Consider the following 23,847-nt stretch of genomic DNA (forward strand, 5'->3'; position numbering starts at 1 on the left):
ACATCAATCTAAAACAAATTGAAACAGACTATTATGGCTATCTGGAGATTTCCACAGACAAATTCCTGAGCTTCTACCGCAACTCCAACACAGACTTTTACCAGTTTCTAACTAATAAGTGATTGTGAAGTAAATGGATATTGCTATATGGTCAATAGGTGCAGCAAGACAAAATGGCAGACAAAATGCATTAAACTTTTGGAGGCCACTCAATAAAAATGTATGAAAAATTGGCATATTATTTTATAAAATCAAGATTCTTGAATAGCCATGTGGCTGGAGCTCTTAAAATGGCTGCCACAGAACATCTAGTAATTGTTGATTATCATTAAGGCAAAGGCATCGTTCCTCTAAACATTACAGTGGCCTTTGTTTTAAGGTTTGAACTTTCCAGATTTCTTGCTTATGTCTGTTAGTTTGCACTCCTAATTTGCAAATCAGAAGAAAAACTGAAGTACAGGAATTTGCATTGGTGATATTGGTGCAGAGACATAACTACAGTAGCATACAAACTAGTAACTGTACAAACATAAATTCAGCATTCAGTCACTATGTGCATTCAGGCAGCATGGCATACAGCATGACTGCAGCTGTTGAGGGGGATGGTGAGTGTCCAGCATTGCACTGAACCAATGTACCATGACATATACTAAGTAGGATAAAATACACAGTGCAAGTTATGAGCCTTATGAAGCATGGGCCTTCCTCCTGGGGCTAAAGAGGCGTAGAGTACAAAGGCTCAGCGCAGACATTATGGGCAGGGCAAGACTGCAACCGACAATGGGTAATTCAGGCTAATAAATTCAGAGTAATACACCCAGAATCCCTGTTTGTTCATTTTCTCATCACCATCTCAGAGACTTCAGAGTGCACACTGGGCACTTTGGCCAAGGAGTCAGGGACAGCGTTGTATTGAAATCTTCACAATGGCAGTGAAAAGAAGTCTTTGTCTGCAGACCACATCTTGTTACAGCCTTCATATAATAGCAAAAATAATGTCAACTGTACAGCACTTTGCCTAGAAAAGTGAATTAATACCACAGGACAGAAAGTCCACTGAGTAGTTTGGTGACCACTGAGTACTCCATTGAGTCGAAGCCAAACTGACAGCTAATACTGCTGGTTAATTAAAGTCAACTCAACAAAATTCAGAAACCACATTAGATATCCCCCCCCCCAAAAAAATGAACAATGAAACTACAGTTTAATGAAATTATAATTATAAGAATTGGCCAGTAAGTATAACTGACTGATAATTTATTCAACATGTTCAACTTCCCTTTTTGCCACGTCTGTTATCTGAGCCGTTCATTAAATCCCTCTGAAATTCTGCACTCTGCTGCCTGTAGGAAAACATCCGCTGCTCATTTTCATGACAACTTCCGATGGCAGCCGGTGGAGGTGCACCAAAGTAGATTACCTTGACAAGAAGCGGCGTTTCTTTTAATTCCGCGATGGAAGTGGCGGCACAGGCTTTCTTCTGAGCGCACTGAGCTTGGCTAATGATGACAAGAATCAGTCGTGTTGATGAGACAAACTCAGCCCATGATATCCTCGGTAAGTGGAGGTGGAGAGCTCTGAGTTTTTGTAATTAAAAGCTAGTAAGTACTCCAAAAAGTGTTTGCGTGTGTTGACTGTGATCTTGTCAGGGAAATAGAGCCACTGTGAAATTAATGTGAAATGAATGTGAAATTAATGTGCGTGTTGTTGCTCCTCAAATTCAGCCGGCTGCCAAACCGGCTCGTAATTACGTCCATTTCTCTCTCTGTTTGAGAACTGTACAAATCACCATGTGTAATCACCATCTTGTAGCTTTCTTTTCAACTTCCATTGTGAGATTAAAGCCTCAGTCTACAAGTGGAAGTGACGGCATGTTCAACACAGCAGCGGCCTCTGAGGATTCAAGTGTTAACTCAGTTCAACTCTCGCCTGCTCCCTGCACCAACCGACCACCCAATACTCCGCTCCATACACTCAAGCTTTGTGTTTGGACAAAATGCAGACTTTTGTTTCCACCAAACAAAAAATCATGAAGTGGACAAATATAAAAGGATCAATATGTAGTAGCTTTATTTTCCCAGATAAAACACATTTCACCTTGTTTGCTGTCCCCTCCACTGTTAGATATTATCAATTTGTGATATCCAATGCAGTCCTGGAGTTATTTTGGGATGAAGTGATGTAATTTACTTTTTTGGTGTATCCACTTTCTCTCAACCTGCCTCATCTACTTCTACATCAATTACTGATTTCCTACATTTCCCAGAATGCCTGTTGACAAGCTCAGGAGAATGTCAAGCCCAGGAAGACTTGTTGCATTCAGTATGCATTGGTGGAGAGAGCAACAGCACTAACAATATCAACAGCATAGCAAGAGAGGCCAGTTTTTCAAGTCGAGAAAACGTTAGAGTTGCACCTCTTACTCAAAACACAACATGTCTTGTAGCTGCAATGCATTCTGGTCTATTGAGGCTACTGTCGGTGGGGAAATTGGTCTCTCTGCCTCTTCTGTGATGGATTTCTCTCTGTATGATTGTTGAACGTCAGTGCAAAACGGAGAGTCTAGAAAGAAACCCTTCCTCTTTGATGCTGAGGGACTGACACCAAAACCTGACGTTTACTGTTGATGTTTTAATCGCTGAATAATTTTCTGCTAACTCCATTGTAGCTGCTGGAAATATCACATGATCAATGTCTGGCCAGTTATCCACGGCAAAAATGAAAAATATATCAAACAACAAAATGGCCCAGAAATGCAAGGTACATCACCAGTGTGTTAAAATGTTTTAGGTGTATTTTTCCTTTAGTAATAATATTTACATTTACATATATGTTTTTGCACTGCACTGTAAATATGTTCATCTTTAAACTGCAAACATCTGTCAATATAGCATGTTTTAGCAGGTAGAAACTCTTTGCTAGCATAATTAAGCTGCACAATCATTAATATTCTTTTATTTTATTACATTGTTATTTGTATCCTATTATTTGCTGTTGAAATGGCCCAATTTCCCCTCAGGGACAGATTAAGTTAATCTTACCTTATTATCTCAAATTATGAATATGAGAAGTGGAAGGGCTTGATCACATAGGCAATAAATATTTGTTGGCTCAATTAGGCAGCGAGTAACTCCACTTGACATGGGAGCTTTGGGGCTTTTCTGGGAATCACTGCTAGTATCACTCCCAAAACCATCAATGAATCTATCAATCAGTCAGCCACACACACACACACACACACACACACACACACACACACACACACACACACACACAGAGAATGGCTGTCTGGCAGTGACAAAATGCCATCAATATACAACTCATTAGCAACACAAACTCACTAATGCAGCAGACAGACAGACAGACACAGACACACACACACACAGAGAGGTGTGCACACACATTATTAAACACAGAACAAAGACAAATGCGCGCGCACACACACACACACACGTGCATGCACTTGCTCTCACACATGGGTGCACACATTCTCTACACCAGCGCAGACCCTCAGACACACACAGTTGTAGAGACACACATCCACACACAGCCACACACACACACACACACACACACACAAAGCCTGTGGCTGATGAGACGATGAGAGCTAACCAAGATGCACGGATGGTGACAAATGAGAGAAGAGACAGAATTCGGGGAGAAAAAAAAGGAAAATTGAAAAGAGACAGATGAAGAGAGGGAGAGATGAGGCGGGTGAACGAGAAGCTTAATGTGTTTGTTCACCTAACTGTCTTCCTTGTCTGGGTTCACTGTGTGTGTGTGTGTGTGTGTATAGTCAGCTTGTGTATATTGTTTGAGTTTACACATGCAGTAATGTCTATGCACTGTACAGTGTGTGTACCTTCTGCTTGTATTTATGTGCAATATGTTTATATTTGTGTATCTGCAGTGTGTGGATATACTGTATCTGTGCGTGCAGTGTGTGAGGCTATTCAATATGCCTCTATATGTGTGTACATTGTGTGTGTGTGTGTGTGTGTGTGTGTGTGTGTGTGTGTTGACAGCTACATCTTGTCTGAACGGTCCATTGTTGTGGCTGCTGGAAATGCCTTGCCAAATAAACAGATAAGGAACATCAAGACAACGTTAATGAAGTACACTATCACTCAGCCCTGTCTGTGTGTGTGTATGTGTGTGTGTCTGTGTGTGTGTTAAACTCACTGAAAAAAGCAGGTGAAAAGGCAGATAATGCCTTTTCAAACAAACACAACAGACACAAGGACCACGTTAATGATCCGCACCATCATTCAACTGCAGGAGTGTTTGTGTGTGTGTGCACATGTATTACTTTTAATGTGTGTGTGTTTGTGTGCAACTATATGTGCATAGCAGAGATGTAAACAATTATTCTGGGTACTCTGTTACCTATTGGAAACTTAACTCGGATAATGCAAAAAAATAGTGAATAGCTAATTTTGAATACTCCATTACTAATCAAATACCTTTCGGTTAGAGAAAATGAGTACTTGGTTACTAAATTACTCCTTATTTACACCCCTAGTGCTTACAGAGAGATAGTGAATGTGAAGTTTGTGTGTGTGTGTGTGCGTGTGTGTGTGTGTGTGTGTGTGTGTGTGTGTGTGTGTGTGTGTGTGTGTGTGTGTGTGTACGTACTGAGGCTGCAGTTGTCTGAATGAATAAATGAACTGACAGCTTAAGGACAACTCAATTAACCAGCGAAGCACGGCCTTCACCATTTCTTTAGGATAAAGAAAGAAGCCGAGAGAGAGAGTAGGAAAGAGGAGCTATTGAGGGAGGGTTGAAGAAAGAGGAAGGAGCGAGGGAGGTTGGGCGAGAGAGAGAGAGCGAGTGAAATAACCATGCAAAGTGCTGTTAATTGCTTTGTCACTGAGCGAGAGGGAGGAGGACAGAGAGATATTAGTAAAGAAGGGTTTGGGGTGAGAGGAAATGGCAAGAGGGAACAGAGGGAGAGAGAGAGAGAGAGAGAGAGAGGGAGAGAGAGAAAGTGGTCTGCAAAGCACTGATTACTGCTTTGAAACAGAGATGGGGACTGAAGGAGGGAAGGAAGGAGAGCGGTAAACAGAGTAAGGTCAGGAGAGGTATGGAGGTATCTGAAAGCACCGCTTGATTACAAAAGGAGCGAGAGAGGCAAACGGAGATGCAAGGAGAGGGAGAGAGAGAGAGAGAGAGAGAGACGGAGACATAAAGGGGAGGCAGGGATGAAAAGGAGAGAGGAGTGGAAAGCTGACAGGTAGAAAAGGATATGGCAGGAAGGAGGAGGGTTTGCCTGCATGTGGAGAGAGTTTGTCTGCATGTGTATGCATAATGCATGCGGCAGGGTCACGTCGGGACAGAGAGCGTGTGCGTGAGCGTGCGCGAGAGATTTCCCACATTCCAATCCCGGGCTCAAACGAAACAAATTGAAATTCCATGAATAAATCGACGTTGGCAACACAGACTTGGAAAACCATTTAAACTGTACATAGGCGCTCTTGAGTAACGACTTCGCCTCTCCATCGCTCTTTTCCTAGGTACTGTATGTCCGCAAATTGATAATCTGGCACCGGACTGGACTGCTCCTTAATGCTGTGAGGATACCTCTCCCTCTGACACTCTTACAGTTATATATCATCAATCTGTCAAGTTCACTGCGTTCCCGGAGTTATATTGTGATAAAGTGTTGTAATTTACTTTTTTGGTGTACCCACTTTTTGTCAATCTGTCTCGTTTACTTCTACTTCAGTTAGTGATTTCCTACATTTCCCTGAATAACTTTTGGCAGCCCAGAGAAAATGGGTGTGAACTTCAGAACAATTCAGTTGAACGATTTAGTTGTGGGTTATGTGTGTAGGGAGAGAAAGCTCCCCGTAACCCAAAATGTCACAACATGGCTGCATTGCATTCTGGACTATTGAGGTTACAGAAATGACTCATTGCCCTGTTGCATGACTAATAATAACGTTACTAGAAACACAAAGTGCAACAGCTAGAAGAGAAACACAGTTAACGGCTGCATGGGTTACACTGCAGGGCCTCTGAGCGATAGATTATTACCATCAAGACCAGATGATCATCATAAATAGAGCTGATGGGCAATCATGTTTTCTCTCTCAGTGCTAGTAATAAGGTGTGTGTGTGTGTTTTGTTTATTGCTTGACCCACTTCTTCCAATCAATGGGATCCCTGAATGTTGAGTGATTCTGCTGTGCCACTTATTTCAAGTCACTCTGGGTTCAGTGTTAGCTAAATGCCTAAATTGTGGTTGTAAATTCTGAACATCTGCATATGTGTGTGTGTGTGTGTCAACTGGACTCATATAAACACTGGCAGTGTTGATTTTAACACTTTAAGAGTGTCTTAGGTAACTAAACTCTCTGTAGATTTAGAGAAAAATACAAAAGACAACATACAACTACACCAAATCTAAGTTCTCGATTCATAATTTCTCAGCAAATCGGTGGTCTAAACTTAACCACGGTTAGCATAACAGATGAAAAGTTTATAACGTTAGTAACATCTTGACACTACAGCGACGCAGCATAACAACAAACAAAACATTAGCCCAGTTAGCTCTGTATATAATGGAAACACATTATAACTTACTGGGCATTCCCTTTATCAGGCTCAGCCCACTCGGCTGGCTCATGGAAATGAGTTATTAGATCTACTTAGTTTCCCCGATGGCAACAGTCCAGATAACAAATGTTAGATAACGTAAATTGCAGCCAACTCGCTATCAATTTTAATTCCTTTGGTCTGTCTCAGGTTCCTCCTTTCAAAAGCAACACCAATGTTTATTCTTGTTTTTTTACTTTGCTCTACCAAAGACAATTTGAGGCATACCAGAATCCCCAGATAGACTGGGAAAATGTGGGTGGGGAAAGCGAATGGGTCGCCTAAATACGAAGTACAGACACTTCTCCGCTTCCACTCATACTATCATCTGAAGTGTTCTTCAGTCTGTTATTTTGTGGAGCAAGACTGCTTTATTTTTACAACAGACCATCAGATTATATTGAACACAACTTCTGGCCTTCTCTGTGCCTGTCTCCCTCTCAGGATTGGCTGTGGGTGTTTTAATCACTCTACAAGCGGAACGTGTCAGTCTTCCTGCCTTAGGACCATAATCAGTGATGTGCTCTGTCATTTATTGATTGGCTGATTGATTGTTTTTTCCCCCTCATGTAAAGCAAGAGCCTCTCGGAGAGACACTCAGAAATAATTTCAGAGCAGGACTGGTAATCTAAGATCTGTTCTGCCTCATCATTCACAGCAGCACAAGATACTGAGAGCTGGATTTAATGTGGATGTTTGAAGATGTTTGCTCCAACATAAGACATCCACTCATCTTGACAAAAGATGGCCCCTGCTCTAACAAAATGACTGATTGCACTAAATTAAAACAAATGATGGGAAAGATGAAAATTGATAGCATTTAGTAGTGAATTCTTAATTTGCTTCAATTGCTGCACTATTCCACTGCAGATCACATCCAATGAGGCTGCTCATTTTCTACCAAGGTATCTCTCTAATAAAGATCCTCCCTCTCAAACTATTAGGTCTTGTGATCCATGAGGTGCAGAGCCTCGGCTTGGGAAACACCGCTTTGACTGACAGGCTGGTGAGCTCGCCACTTACCAGTGTCAAGCTTGGTCCCCTTGGCGCAGGCCACAATGGCTCCCATGCTGGGTTGAGAGGTCATCCCGGCCATAGAGTCCACCTGCAATATGTCAAGTCAATATGAATAGTCAAAAAAAAAAGTCAATATGAATACTATATGATGAAACGCCTCAATCATTGTAAATGTGTGTTTTGTGTGTCCACAGATTAGTGTGTCATGGAGAATGTGTTTTAAAAAAGAAGAAAGGAGGTAGAGATCTGCATATTTATGTGCATGTATGGGTGTGCCTGTTTATTGTTTGTTGTGTATGCATCAAACTCAGGGAGCTGCAAATGCAATTTCGTTGTACTTGTACAATGACAATAAAAGGAAATCTTGAATCTTGATCTTGAAATGGGTGCTCGTATGTACTGTATGTATGTGTTCTGTGTTTGTATGCATATATGTGCATTACTGAGAAAAAAACACAGTAAAACAGCAATTTCCCATTAGAAAGGAATAGGATTTTTATGTCCAAAAGCCAGTAGGTCTTGGACGTCCCCCAACCCCATTTACCCTTGTGCTGCTGTGTATTTCAATGTGGTTCATCTTGTGTGTGTGTGTGTGTGTGTGTGTGCTCCTGTGCCTAAACCAATGTTACCCCCCTGAAATTATTTTTCAGACAGTGTAGAAAAACAATTTTAAACTATGACTAAACTATTGGAACCGATACAAGCAAAATCCTCCAGGACTGACAGTCACCAGTGTTGTGCGCACGCAAACAGCGTAACAACCCAAAAACATAAAAAGCAGCCTGTAGTTTTAATGAAGCTGTCCACATTGTTGCCGTGCATCAGCAAACACAATGAGAGATATATTTCTGGCCTCAAAAATCAGTCTTGTCACCATTTCAGCAACATTTCACAGGTGTACCCCGCCTCCAAACTATGGCTATTGGTGGAAAATGACTGTTTGGTCAAGTTGTTAACAGGATAAATTACAGGTAGACCTATGCCACCAAATAATTTATGGTGTAAATTAAGTCAGAATGGGTACAGTTGTCAGAACTTATTAAATATCAGGGTTCCCACCGTGGCCCTGAAGTAAAATTTCAGGACGTTTTCACGACTTCCCATAACTTCAGTGACTTAAAAATGTTGTTTTTCAGTCTGGTTTCCACTACAGTTGGGCTCCATGTGGAGGAAAAACAGCTGCAAAACACCATCTAAAGCAATAAAAGTTTGAATAAAATTGAAAAATACTTTCTGGTACACTCTTGTAGTGGCCCAGTTGCAAAATTCCCCAGTGAATTTCCCAGTCCCCTGTCTGGAATACACCTCTCAAAACACCTTGAGATTCCATATTCTACTATTCCATATTCTAAACTATTATGATAATGGATGCAGTCTTACAAACTATCAAATGGTTTTTTTTCCCCCCAATTATGGTTTAGATATTCATTTCCATCCAAAATAAAATGAATGCCCACACTGAAAGCCGACTAGTTTGTTTTATACTTTAGCAACACTGATTAGAAAACATCAAGACATTTCCCAAAGCGCTATCACTGGGTCTGTTAGAAACTGGTGTGATCTGTAGGACAAAGATACACCGCCGTATACGCACCGCCACATCCACCACGTCGGCCCCGGCCTCAGCGCAGGCCAGCATGGCGGCTACACCGGCGCCCGCCGTGTCGTGTGTGTGAACGTGGATGGGCACGTCCGGGAAACGGTCCCGCAGAGCGCCAATCAGGAGCTTGCTGCCCTCCGGCTTCAGCAGGCCGGCCATGTCCTGGAGAGAGGGAGAGGGGCAGAGAGGGAGGGAGAGAGAGAGAGGAGGAAAAGGGGGAAAATAAGTGAAGGAAATATGGAATTTGAAGTCTGAGCGACATCTTATACCATAAAGCGTGCTGAACAAATATGTGCCAGTGATGCAGTTAACTGGCCTAAAATCAAAAAAATGATATGTATACTTTACTGTACTTTAATTTTACACCTACAAATACAGAAAAAAAAATCCCCACACTTTTGTAGATCTCAGACAGGAAAACTCCTAAAAATGCGTTTTAAAGTTATTCATTCGCACAACAAAATAATGATAAAAATCAAGGGGTTCTCACACTTTTAAGGATGATTATATAATCCTTAATTGATAGTCACAAAAAATCCCAGACTTGGAGCTTAGATGTTTAGTTGTGCTGCCTTTGGTGCTCATTGCGCTCCATGAACCTCTGATGCATGCTCATTTCCTCCATTAAAAGTTAACCTCATTAGCTCTGCCAGCCTTTTGTGAGATTGCCGCTGCCGCGTGCGACGCCTCGCAACTGTGGCGGCGAGGGAGTTTATCATTTCACGTTTGAAAATATTCTGTCATGCTTGAATAAAGGAATTAATTCAATGTGAGCATTATCAGTCTGTTCATTTAGATAAGGGCCGCGAGTATACAAGTTATTTGTGTGGGAGCGAGTCTAAAAACTTCAGGCAGTGTTCAGCGGTTAACATGTGAGTGTTTCCAGTAATCAGAAAGATACTGTGACATGTATGATAGATAGTGGAAAACTAGAATGCGTTTTGTGTGTCTGTGTCATTATATGTGAAAAAAAAAAAAAACTGGCACATCCTCTCAAAATCCACTGCCACAGACCTTTGCCAACAATATTGAAACATGATTTTTTTTTTAGGTTTTAAGTGCTAGATATCATGTAAAATAGTAGTAAAATTAATCAGTAGTATTAGCAGCAGCAGTGATGGTGGTGAAAGCAGTAGTAGTAGAAGTGGTGGTAGTTGTAGTGGCTAGTAGTAGTAATAGGAGGACTTAATTGATCCAGTCGGAGAAATTTTTCAGAAGTAAAACCCAACAGGTGAGCAGCACACAGAGACAACACACATTGCAGCTAGCTTACATGATTAGATAGTGGGAAGTGGATTAGGAATTTCCATAGCTGAATTTAACTGCCAAAATAGTTTTTTACCATAGATTAAACTGACTGAACACATAATAGCTCGCTGCCAAAATGCCAAGTAGAACTGACAGACACCAGCCGAGCCAGACAGCCAGAAAGTTTGGCCGGTGGCTAGTGCCAATTTCAAGTCCTGATTGTGATGATATACATGCTCGCACATGTGCACGCATGTGTGACGGAGTGTGTACCCCAGACCTGAGTGAGAAAGTATTTGCAAATATTTTTTACAGCTCATTTTATTTTGTTTAGGTGCCAGATGGGGAGGGATTTCCACACAGAGCCACACAATAAGCGCCAGGAAGTTTTTAGACTATCACAAGCAAGTATTTAAAAGTTAGTTTGGTCTACTTCTCTTTAAAATAAGCACTAAGTTACATATTGTTTTTTTATCTTCTCACCTTGATGCAGAGTATGTGCGTTCCGGCTTTGACCAGCTCGTCGGCCAGTTTCAGATAGTAGTCCAGCGAGTACTTCTGCCTCATCGGGTCGGAGACGTCGCCGGTGTAGGAGATGGCGGCCTCCACCACGCCCCCCGCCGCGCCCGCCGCCTCCATGCCCAGCAGCATGTTGGGCAGGTAGTTCAGGGAGTCGAACACGCGGAAGATGTCCATGCCGTTCTCCTTGGCCACCTCGCAGAACCTGGGAGGGAGACGCAAAGGGAAACGAAGGGTGTTTAGTCAGCGGCACATGCATACATCGTTTCATCGCTTTCTGAGTCAGAGAGAGAGAGAAATGTTAAGGAGGCAGGCAAGACTCATAAGATTATCACACATAAACCCCCCCCTTCACACACACACACACACACACACACAAACACTGAGTTTATCTTCATGCACACTGTATTCCAGATAACAGTGCACATCGGGGCTGGGATAAGCCGTTTATATCCTTCTCCATATCGCTGCTCATAAATATCCCTCTACCTGAGCAAACAGAATATTCCCACTATTTTCTATGAAGAGTGAGCTTACACAGACTGTAGGAGCCGACAATAAATGGAAAGAAATGTATACTCGCCTCATTATCCAAGCAGCTAGTGGTAAATCCCTAGCTATTATTGCTTTATCCTAGGTATCGTATTCATGGTTTTCATAACTGGGGTGAGAGCTTATCCGTGTTGCTGCAAATGGAATGTTTACACGGACTTGATTTTTTTTGTTTTGTTTTGGCAAATAAACTCTGATCAATTTAGTGTTGGGCCATGAGAAGATTAGCAGCCCCACTTCTGTGTCCAGTACTTATTTAGCTCACTGCAGTGCGTGCAAACACTTTAAAGCGCACTGTGTACGTCTAGCGGACAGTGTGATCGAGCTTGGCGTCATTTCAGAAGCGCGGTGCGGTGCTACACGCCCGACACACAGAGCAGAGCAGACGCCACCAATTTCCTCGTTGCACAACAGGACGCCGAGCGCCGAGCTTGTTTCTTCAAAAAGTTAATTTGCTGCTTAAAGTGACAAGAAGATCTAGTTAGCAATCATATGACCCTTTAAATCCTCCGGGCTTTTTACATATTTCAGCATTTTACGTCCCCCTTCGCTGCAAAGTGTACCGTGACCCCGTGAAATGCACTCTAAATCAATTAGATTAAATGAAATTAGACTTTGATTTGATTTCGTTAATGAAGACGCTCGGGCCGTTTGGCTCTCAGCTACCTCGCCGAAAACGTTGAGGGAGAGAGAGTGGGAGAGAGAGATGGAAGGATTGAGGGAGCGAGACAGAGAGAGAAATGGGTAGAGCGCGGGGCAAATAGATCAAAGCCATTAATCACAATCATCTGCAAATTTTTGATGGCACTCCCCCTATGGGACACCGAGAGGAGAGAGGAGAGAGGAGAGGAGGGGAGGGAGGAGATAGATAGAGAGGAGCAGGCAAAGAAAGAGGGAGTTGAGAAGAGAGGGATAGAGGGAAGGGAAGTGTATAATGCAGAGAGATGAATGGAGGTATAAAAATGGGAGCTATAGGAGGGAGGGGGTAAATAATGAGTTTATGATAGAAAAGAGGAGAGGAGAGAGGGAGGAGAGGGAGGTCAGTGTGTGATTCAATGGGAAGGAGGGAGGAGGGGACAGCTGCATTAGTCATAAAGCCACTGCTAATTTATTTCAGGTGAGGGGGATTACACTCTGTGTGGGTGTGTGTGTGTATCTTTGTCTATGTTTGTGAGTGTGTGTGTGTGTGTATGTGACTCATCTACATCATTGAGGTAGCTAGTGTATCCATTTGGAAAGAGTGTGTGTGTGTGTATGCTTCAAAGAATTTATGTTGTATGTGTGTACTTGTGGGTAGACTCTAGTGTGTAGGCATATGCTTCCGTGTGTGTGTGTGTGTGTGTGTGTGTGTGTGTGTGTGTGTGTGTGTACATGTGTCAAGCCCTCTATTCTACAACATTATTGGAGTAGTTGGCATTTAGAAAGGAATGTCTTACTAGTGTACATCTGTGTCTATGTATGCTGCTGCTGTGTGTGTCTGTGTGTGTGTGTGTGTGTGTGTGTGTGTGTGTGTGTGGGTGTAACTCACTTATTGCTGATGGTAGAGGGCAATAGGAGCACAATGACCTGAATTAATGTGAATGTGTCTATGTGTGTGTGTTTTGTGGGTTGTTATTGTATAGTGGATGCATTTGGAATAGAATGTGTGTGTGCCTGTGTGTCCATATTTACACCGCTACTTGTGTTTGTGTCTGTGTGTCTGTGTTTACACTGCATCATTGAAGACAGTCCATCCATTTAGAAGCATTTGGAAAAGAGTGTGTGTGTGTGTGTGTGTGTGTGTGTGTGTGTGTGTGTGTGTGTGTGTGTGTGCGTTGTGTCCACATTTAGACTCCTGGTATTAAATGTGTTAGGTTTGAAACATTTTTTTTTCTGATTTTCAAATAACTGAATTGAGATGAAAGTTGAAAATTCAAAGTGTGTGTGTGTGTGAGTGTGTGTGTGTGTGTATGACTCACTTGAATACAGCGTTGTCGGGGTAGTTGGTGTAGCCCACGGCGTTGGCCCCTCTCAGCAGCATCTGGAACGGGACGTTGGGGATCAAAGCTCTCAGCTCCTGGAGTCTCTTCCAGGGACATTCGGATAGGAACCGCATGGCCACGTCAAAGGTAGCACCTACACACACACACAAATGCTGAATTTTCTCTCTTCCACTTTCATCTCAATTCAGTTATTTGAAAATCAGAAAAAAAATATTTCAAACCTAGGGCATTAATACGGATGCCCAAACACATGAAGATACATACACACACACATACACATATAGTATTCATTCTAACACTTTAATCATTTCATTTTAAAGTCACTTCAAAACCTCTGAAATGTTTTGGGGGAAGAGAAAAAAAAAAAAAAAAAAAGATAGCGATCACTCATTTTCCCTTCTGGGGGAGTAGATTAGCGAATCTCACACCCGTTTATCATATCAGCCAGAAATATTGAAGCCTCCAGTGGTTTTCTGCTGATCCAACGCTGTCATCATTAAATTTCATTTTCTGAGCACTCATACATTTGGACAGAGAGAGAATACCAAGTACAACCACATATTCCCTCGTCTGGGAGGGGCAAGAAGGGCCTGGAAAAAACTTCTCCTTTATCAACTTTTATATATTTTTTTATTCCATTTTGGGTTTTAGCATGTCAGCATCTCCTAAACTACTAGTTGGGAGCAGAAATGGGTTATGGCAGTGCTGTTTAATGTACAACATGAGTATTAATATGTTTTATTCCATGTGGGATCTAACATGATACTGAATTTACTGATAAAGTTGAAGATGACTGACAGTTGGTCCCACATACCCAGACATTAGGCGAGAGGCTGCCGTAGCCTGCTGGGAACATTGTTTTTGGGAAGTGGAAGCTTCCAATCTGTCATGAAGATGAACTAAAATAAATCGGATGGAAAGATGGAAACAAGCCATCCAACAACGCCCAAGATTGCCAGCAAACTCTTCAACACTCCATATAATATTTAAATTAAAAGTGGAGAAACTGACTTAGGAGTGCTATGAGTGAGGAACAGATTTCTTGTTGATGGAATTTTTGTGGGGATTTTTGGTCCTGTAACGCCTCATGTGAGTATGTTATGTGTGTGTGGTTTGACTATGGTTTGGTACATCACTCAATCAAAATAAAGTAATTAATTGTGGGGTTAGGGCTAAACTACTGGCTCCCATGCATAAATACTTTCAAGCTACACTATGTCCCATGCTCTTGAGCCAGTAAAGGCTCATGGTGAATAAAAATGAGTAATATCAGTCATTTGAATTGTAGAGCTAAATAAACACACACATCTTAGCGGTTATCGGTATTTTTGCTTCAGTGTGCAATTGTGAACCTTATGTATTGGCGTGGGCCATGACAGTTTATCCTACTAGATCGATGTTAGCCTCATTTTATTGCACTGGATTACTTGATTTGTCCGTACATTCATGCTTGTGTGTGTGTGCCGCCTGCACCAAGCAACGGCCCGCAGTCCTACAACATGCAAAACTACTCGGCGAATAAAATTGATGCGATCCTGATTGTGTGACTGCTGAGCTGAACAAGATGAGCAAGTCAATGTGCCCACGTAATTAAAGATCCGCCGTTTTCCATCTGATAAATTTGCCAACTGTGAAACAGATAGGCAGAACCGTATAGACACTCACTTTTATTTGACCTAATTCGTATTACTGTATCTTCAGCGGCGTGGGGAGAAACACTATATCAGGAAGGGACTGCTTAATCCTCAAAGGGCTTTCACTGGCATAATCTCTTCAATGATTCATTCTGCCTCTAAGCAGTCGAAACATGTGAAAGTAATATTCTCTATATCGCGGACCACGCAAAAAAAGCTTCATTGTATAGGGACGCTGCATCAGGAAAACACAAAGGTTGAGACACACATGGTCATCTCCGTTCACTGATTTATTTTGGTTATAAGTGATACAAGCGCATTTGAGTGTAATATTCACTATCTCTAACCACTTTGTAATAAAAGTGCATTGTATAGGGACAAGAGGGGCAGCAATTAATCCTCCACGGTCCTTTCAGTGATTTATTCTGAGGCTCGGTTTAAAAGGTACAGAAACGAGCTGTCGCACCGGGACAGTGTGCTGCGAGTCGGACTTTTCGCTGCAGTGTGGTAGTCTAATTTGTGTTTCACAGCCGGGATCAATATGAGGCGAGGGAACCGACCGGCAACTGGTGATTCTGGGAACTTTTGGCTTCAAAACCAGATTGGACACAGTGGCGATTTATTCACATTTAACAGCGGGGATTGGAGAGCGGGTCGACTGCTTTCTAATACACTGTCCTGAAATCTACATACTGTGAAGAATTAATTGAAGTAGTAATGGAATCTCGATCCTACTATATATAAAAAATACTAACTATATTTGTGCTCAGAGTTACAAAAATAAAAACCAACTAAGCAAAATAAAAAAAACCCAAAAAGGTTTTTTTTTCTTTGATGATTTAATCTTATTTTCAATTATTTTTAAACTTTTATATCATTTATTGTTATGTCTCTCTTTGATTCTTTTAATATTGTTTCATTGTGGCAAATTGTACTGAGACACTCTGGTGTGATATTGCATAAATAAATTTTGACTTGACTCTCATCTGTAAAATTACCAATTCCACTACAGAATATTAAAATGTTTTGGCCAAGAACTTCTCATTGTGCGTCAAGAGGCTCAGTGGTCTATTCACCACTCAGTGTTCACTTTTCAAAGTACAAGGATGCTTAAGTAGCCAAAATAATATAAAAGAATCAATATGCATGTAAAGACACTCATGCAAGATATGATTATAGAGCAAACCGGTTAAGTCTCAGGAGGTTTCGGGGGGATAATTCTTTCAAGGATTTATTCTGGCTTTAAGTGTTTAAATAATTATGGGAAAGTACTATTCTGTTTTCTCTGACTCATAATCATATCATGCAGCGACTGCGGATGCCTCAAGAGGTTCCGCCGGCATATTACATTTCTCTTCAGTGATTCACTCGCTCTCCGCAACTTTTTCCAAACTGAGAAAGACAAATAGATCCTCTGCTTCTCAGCTCATAATGTCAGCGCATTACACCGTCATTATGTCAGGGCCTGTTTAAACTTCTCCAAGTCTCATTTAACATTTGATTTCGATGATGTACTCTTGCTGTGGCTGTACAAACGGGAGGAAGACGAGCGCGTGCTCGCTTTTCTCTGACTGCTTTATAAAGACAGAATATTTAAGATTCAAGAGCTTTCATTCACATTAGATTTCAACACTTGACTCTTGCAACAGTTCAAACATTTGTACTTTGAAAGAGAGTTGGGTGGAAACAGAGAAAGTGAGATGTATTCACTCTTCCGCTGCTGTTTCATCATAACAGGCTATGGCACAGAGGCCAGATTATAATACAAACCGTTGACGCCTCGAGAGCTTTCATTGGCGCGTCTCTTAAAATGATTTTCTCTGACAGCAAGTGCTCAAATAGAGCGTCTTTACTTTCCCGCATTCTCTACCCAGTTCAGGATAATTACTCATCAAAAAGGGACATTCTAATGCAAAGGAGACCCAAAGCCTCAAAGGGAAGCCGATGACATCTCTCTCCAATTATTTGTTTCTACTATAAGTCATTCAACTTTTCAAACATAATTAAACAGATGGTGAAAAAAAGGAATATGCAAGGGCAGTATATTAAGGATGTAAAAGAAGTTTCAGTATCTCTGTGCTGAGCCACTCTGTTTAAAATGAGTTGCACTGACCTTTCTCTTATTAGTTCATAGCAATGGAATAGAATATCATGCAGTCAGACTGTATAAACCTGCTAAAACTGTTTCAAGAGGCTTCCCCGACTGCAGTTTTCATTGGTATCTCTGATCTTCAAAGATTTACTTTCATGGCAACTGTTCAAACACGGCTAAGCTGGATCTGTATTGTCTTTCTCTGGTCAGCTTCATAATAACGCCACTGTATACAGCAACATTAAGTCAGGAAGGAAGTGTTTAAGCCCTTTTTTCCTGGGGTATCTCTTTTCTTTTCTGATTTACTTTTGCCGTAACCGTTTTATCTGTTCAAACACGAGACGAGTCGACAGTTGCTTAATGCGAGACATGCTCAAAGTGCTCTATTCTCTTCACGGTAATGAAATATATTGCCTTCCCCTAACCGGCTCGTCATGATCGGCTATCAGGAGGAATTTGATCTCAGGAAGGGTTTACAGCACTTAAGGAGCTTTCACTGGAGATTCTCTTACCAAAATTATTTTTTCTCACTCCCAACTGTTCAATCATCCAAAGATGAGCGCACGCTTGTTGAAACAGACGCCCTTTTTACTTTCTGCTTTTGTTGTCCTTTTGTTCTTATGTGGTCTTTGTTCTTTTCGCTGTGTGTGTGATCTACTCAAAATACTCCATTATCTCCAAGTGATGCATGCACAATCAACTCCGAGTGCCTCGCCACAATAGAGCATCAAATTAAACGGTTCAATCTCAAGAGGTTCGTTGGCATCTCTATTTGAAGGTGCGCTTGTCCTGAGTGTTCCAGTGTTCAAACATGAGAAAAATTTGTCTTCTCTCTGAAACCGGTTCATAATAATTACACTTCACATAGGGACATTATCAGGAAGTGTTGATAACTGTTCCCGCCGCAACTGTTCAAACATGAATCATGCATTCCCTTTATCTCGCCAATTTCATAGTAATTGCACATCATATGGGGACATTACGGGACTATTCATGCCTCAAGACGTTTCAATGGCACATGATTTTCTCTGTTCAAACAAGAGAAGGCAAAAGGTACAATCACCGTCTATTGCCTGAACACGGTAAAGATCTCCTTTCCGGGAGAGGAGGTGGAAGAATGAGTTTTCACGTTTTCAATGCCACATGATTTTCGCCGTTCAAACGGGAAAGATGGAAAGGTACAATCACCATCATCATTGAGACGTGGAAAAGATGTACGGCAAGAAGGGCGAGGAAATGAGAACTGGAGGATCTGTTCAAACACTTGAGGCAGGAAGGGGGTGGAGGAGTTCATACACACATTGTTTGAAAGAAAAACTCATTCTTACAGCATGATTGCTGGCATGAAAGCACAACTGCTTTGAAAAAAAGTCATATTTTTACAGTTGTACATATTGCGGTTATGGCTATGCATGTGCTATGTCAAAAATATAAAGATTAATTTCATGTAACTTCTTTCTTCAAAGTATGGTGTTTAGGAATAAAAACCACACACACACAGACACACACACTCTCTCTCCCCCAACACACAGCAACTCACCTCCCCAGTTTTCCAGGCTGAAAAGGTTGTTGAAGTTGTGGCTGACGAACGGGGAGATCTTCTTCAGGTCGTGGGTCCGGACCCTGGTTGCCAGGAGCGACTGGTGGGCGTCCCTGAAGGTGGTATCCATTAGCAACAGGCCTTGGTGGGCGCGGACGGCCTTGGCGAAGCCCTCGGGACCGTCGCGCAGCAAAACATCGCGGAAGCCAACCGCCGGGTCACCTAACAATGTGAGGGGGAGAGAGAGAGAGAAGAGGAAAATTAATGTAGAGGAAGGGAGTCGGAATAGAGAGAGAGAGAGGGGAATAGCAAGAGAGGCAATGTTATGTCAATTGGTAAAAAATCTCATAAAAAATAAAATAAAATGTTCCACGGCACTCAAGGATGGTGTAGATACTTTATGTTGATCAGTCAATATATTCATTGAAGAGGCATTAATAAATGAACAGAAAAGACATTAATAAAAGAATACTTGAAGCTTTTAGAAAACGACTGCTAAATGGAAACGCAATTACAGCCCTTTCCTTAAAAAAAGTAGTAGTAGTATTTCTTTATATTCATATTTGAATACTTGGTCAAAATCCGTGAGCAGCGCTTTATTTATCTGATCTTTTAAGTGCTGTATCCACTGTTGACACTGCTAAAGTGTCTGGCAAGATAAATGATTTGCACCAATTTAACAAGGTGCCTGGTGAGCAGGTAAACTGCTGTTATTGACAGAGTTCTTCCCTAAACCGCGGAGGTAACAACGCCGACGCTTGTCATAACTCTGCTAATGAGGCAGACGCAGTCTCCTGTCATCCCTGCTCACACCCCCCCCGGCTCAAGTTGATCAACTATAAAAGAACACAGGGATATAAGCGCGGCAGCCGGCTCATTAGGTACACCGCCCATCCATTCATGAAAACGGATCGCTCCTGCTGATAGCGAGTCACGAGGCCACAGTTTGCTATATAAAGTAGGCAGAGGGGCGTTGAGGAATTTAGGTACTGTTGAATGAAAATTAGAGTGCGCAGAAGAAGTGACCCGAGTGATTCAGAGTGCGGTACGGTCAGCGTTGCAAGGCGAACACATCCCAGGAATGCAAAAATGGCCGCTTCTGCGCTTTTCACGCATGTCTAATGTGTAGTGCGTACCGGGAATGGTGCATTAAACTAACAAAAAAAAAACCTGAACACATCCACTCAGTTGATAGTCTTTGGGGAGAAAACAGCTTGTTGATGACAGAGCTTGAAAGGAGAATGAGTCGTGTAAGGTAACAGGTGGACTACAAACAGGCGAATCACAGGGATCCACATGAACCGACATCTATGAGGAGCGTTTCTGAAAACCTTGGAGGATCCAGACCTTGGAGAATTCAGCAGAACGTCACATAACCACCAAAAGCTCCAAGTAGAAGAGTAAAAACAGTGGAATCTCATAATGGCATTTGCAATTCACTATAGATGAGTGGGACTCAAAACAAGCAAATTAAACATTGTGGATGGCTTGCTGTACAAACTCTGCTGTAACAGACAAGCTGTTTTCAGGCCAGCCTCTGTCTCTCTGCCTCTCTCCCCTCATCTCTCTGTCTGGCAATTAAACAGCAGCACGGCCAGAGATGTCAAAATATTGGAAACGGAATTGGGATCTATTTTTGCAGTGGTGTGTACAATAATCAGTCAATAGGACTGGTTAATGAGGTACAATCTGGCCTGCTTAGTTGTCCTCCATCTCTCCCTCTCCCTCTCTCTCTCTCTCTCGAATATACACACCTGACCTTTTATTGTTGTACCTCGTCCCTGATAACAAATGATCTTTGCTATAATTGTCTCTTAGGCCAGGATGGGCAAAATTAACCCACACACTCCACGGATATGTTTGTACGCCCACACACACACACACACACACACATACACTCATACAGACAGACGCAAATGAGCTCACCAAAACACACACACAGGCTAGATGAGCTCTGTGAAATCACATTGCCAAAGCAAATAGATACAGACACTTTGAACTTATCAAGATCTGTTTAGAATATGGAGTGGAACACTCACAAGCACAGACAGAAACACACACACACACACACACACACAAATGCCTGCATGTGAGCAAGCGTATACTGACAAAATATCTCGCTCGATTTCTCTTTCATCTGTCACACACACGTATGCAGTCTTACAAACTTGCTTTGTCTATTTTTTACCACTCTATCTATTACACACACAATAAAAAGGAAAGGAGGGCATTTGCATTGGGACTGCGGCGAATAAACAATGGCCTGTGAATGTGACAGAATCCCACGAAAAGCTGCTGTAGTCTGTATCTGAATGAGTGTGTGTGTGTGTGTGTGTGCGTGCGCGTGCGCGCGCATGTGTCAGCGTAAGGCGTAGAAACAAAAGGAATGAGCAGATACACGTCCCAAGAGGTCACACTACTAGAGAGTTGACCCACTTACACACACGACTCTGTGTTGACAGGGAGACTTCACCTCTCTTTCTCCCCTCCAGCTGCCTCACCCTCACGTCACTCCTATTTCTCCCCCTCTGATGTTCTTCGCTTTCTCTGAGATTTCCCTCCACCTCCTCTTACCTGCTCCTCACCCGTCTGGCCCTCTCTCTGTACTTCCCTTCTCCTCCAATTCCACCAAACTGCTTGATTCAAACTTTGTCATTCGCCAGGAGAAAATGAACACTGCTCTATTACATTGCTCGCAGTTTGGAAAAATGGACATAGTTGAAGAATAAAATTTGTCCTTCCTCCCTTCCTTTTGCAGCACACCACAAAAACAACAAATCCAAGCTATCTGCAGGTTTCAAAATGCCACATTTAAGACTCTTAAGAAAGAAGAAACTTAAGAAACTTTTAATGCTACCTGGAAAATACTTAAGGACCAAAATACAAAATAGAGAAACAAAGCTGGCAAAATCAGCCTATTTCTGTTTGAACATATCTAATGGAAGTTCTGAAACTATAAATAAGCAAAGTAAGAAAAAGGACAGCAGGAGATTAATTGTTAAGGGACATGAAGTCCAACTGTGTTTATAAAAGTGGATACGATGAAAAACAAGTTTTGCATATTGTACTACTAACCCTGTTATGTATTAATCTAAGTAGAGCTAAGTAGAGAGAGCACAAAGAAACCTAGAAAAAATAAGACATAACAATAATATTTAAGACGTTTTAAAACTTTTTAAGGCCTTAACTTGACACCCTGATATCAAACTGCCCAAAAAGAAATGGCAAATATTCCTCTTGGATGAACCTTTTAATTCAGAGTTTAAATTAAAAAAAAAAAAAAAAATTAATAAGCATGAATGTTTCATGCCTTCCCTCCCTCCCTCTCTTTCTCCTTTTCAGGAAAAGGAGATTCGAGGTCAGGTTTTCGTGTTAGCCTACACTCCTCTTCTCCCTCTTCCTCTCTCTATGTGAAAGTCTACTCATCTCCTCTCACCTCTCTCTCTCTCTATCCCTCTTCCATTTGTCAAGCATTTCCAGTACTTTACCTCATTCATAATTACTTCCCTTCCAGCCCTTTAATGCTCTACAACATTTACGGTTAAGTCTCAGTGGCATCTCTATCTCTTGCTTCTTGAATAGAAAAAAACAAACAAAAAACCTTAGCTTAGAGGCGTCTGGCTATTGACCTCTAGATGTCTTCCAATAAGTAATTCCAGACAATAATTGGAACAAGTTGTACTTCTACACCATTGGCGAATCAGCAGCATTCAGCCTTTGGCGGGTAAGCTTCAAAATAAAAGTCCTCATTAGAAAATAATGGCCTTTGAATACTTATAAGACAGATATTGTCAGGACACCTTCTCGTCTTTAAGGAATACTCTCTCCCTCCTTTCATTCATCCTCCTCCCTGTTTTTAATGCGTTTCCTCTCTTCTTCTTTCCATATGTTTATCTGAGATGTGATAATGTAAGCCCCAACTCACCTTCCCTCCCTCTTTTTCTGCAGGCAGAACATAGTAATAGAACTTCCTCTCCTTTCCCCCCCATCATCCCTCCATCTCTGATGTGGTATTAACAACCACACCGCACTCTAATCTTTGCATTCTTTTCTCCTCGTCTTTGATCCACTTATAGAAACGGCCTATATTACCATCCATCCATCCATCCATCTCTCCCTCCCTGCCAACATGCCCATCAGTCCTTTTTCTCTGCATATAGGGATTATACAGTTCCCAAACCCTCTCATCGTTCTCCTTTCATAACCCCTTTCTCCTTCCCTGCCCCTGTCCCTCCATCCCTCCCTCCACAGAGTGTGATAATACAGGCCCTAATCCCTCTCTTCTCTCAATCCCTCTGTCGAATGAAAGAAAGGATATAAGCACATTACAAATCTCATTACTAGGCTTTAGGTATGCCTCTGTGCGTGCCTGTGTGCGTTGCATACAACAACCTCATCAACTGCTTACAGTAGGTGAGTGTGTGAGTGAGTGCAGGGGTGTTTACCTTTAGAGTGCCTACTCAGTACGTGAGCGTCTCTCTGCATGAACGTGCAAGTGTGTGTGATTTTGTGTGTGTGACCTTGCTTGTTTTCCTGCAACGAGAGGGGCGGGCAATGATAGCTTTCAGCATGAGGTTTGCATAAATAGACAAGTGGTGGGTAAGCACAGAGGAACACACACAGAAAAACCACAGATTATTCTGTCCTATTCCGCTCCGTTCTGTTCCATTGTGCATGGGTTTTAGACGTCACATTCGATTAGTTATGCCTGATTATGATTCATATTATTTTGTTATGAATTCATGTTTTGCTGGGCATGCTGGGCATTTGCTGAGGCAGAGCAAGATGCTAATAAACATGTCAGATTGATAAAGCTGACTTTTTTGTTGTCAAAAGGAGCGGTTGCATAAATTCATGCCGGTTTTTGCCCCTGACCAAAAAAATGAACCAGGGTGCACACTGGGAGGGACACAAAGCGGTCGCTGCAAAATGGCCGCAGATAAAAGCTGTGGCATCAAGTGAAATAAAAAGACTTCTACTTGATTACTTTGATGCTTATTTTAAAGGACGGCATTAGTAAAAACAAGCACGTCTCCTCAACATTTCAAAATGAGCGCGTTTCATCA

At 41.9% G+C, this 23,847-nt stretch overlaps 1 protein-coding gene across 1 annotated transcript in view; it reads right to left on the reverse strand.

The window, feature by feature from the left end:
• LOC139650512 (pyruvate carboxylase, mitochondrial-like) overlaps nucleotides 1-23,847 on the reverse strand; it is a 269,814-nt gene that overhangs the window by 33,854 nt on the left and 212,113 nt on the right. Inside the window, exons 14-18 of the mRNA XM_071527203.1 lie at nucleotides 18,782-19,003; nucleotides 13,492-13,648; nucleotides 10,946-11,186; nucleotides 9,209-9,376; nucleotides 7,621-7,702 (exon numbers count right to left, since the gene is read on the reverse strand). Coding sequence (XP_071383304.1) covers nucleotides 7,621-7,702; nucleotides 9,209-9,376; nucleotides 10,946-11,186; nucleotides 13,492-13,648; nucleotides 18,782-19,003 — 870 coding nt within the window. The remainder of the gene's footprint in view (nucleotides 1-7,620; nucleotides 7,703-9,208; nucleotides 9,377-10,945; nucleotides 11,187-13,491; nucleotides 13,649-18,781; nucleotides 19,004-23,847) is intronic.

The sequence above is a fragment of the Centroberyx affinis genome, unplaced genomic scaffold (genome assembly GCF_046629955.1).
Source record: "Centroberyx affinis isolate AG114_WGS23_722 - 3 ecotype Tasmania unplaced genomic scaffold, CSIRO-AGI_Caff_v1 ptg001499l_1, whole genome shotgun sequence".
Classification (NCBI taxonomy): domain Eukaryota; kingdom Metazoa; phylum Chordata; class Actinopteri; order Beryciformes; family Berycidae; genus Centroberyx; species Centroberyx affinis.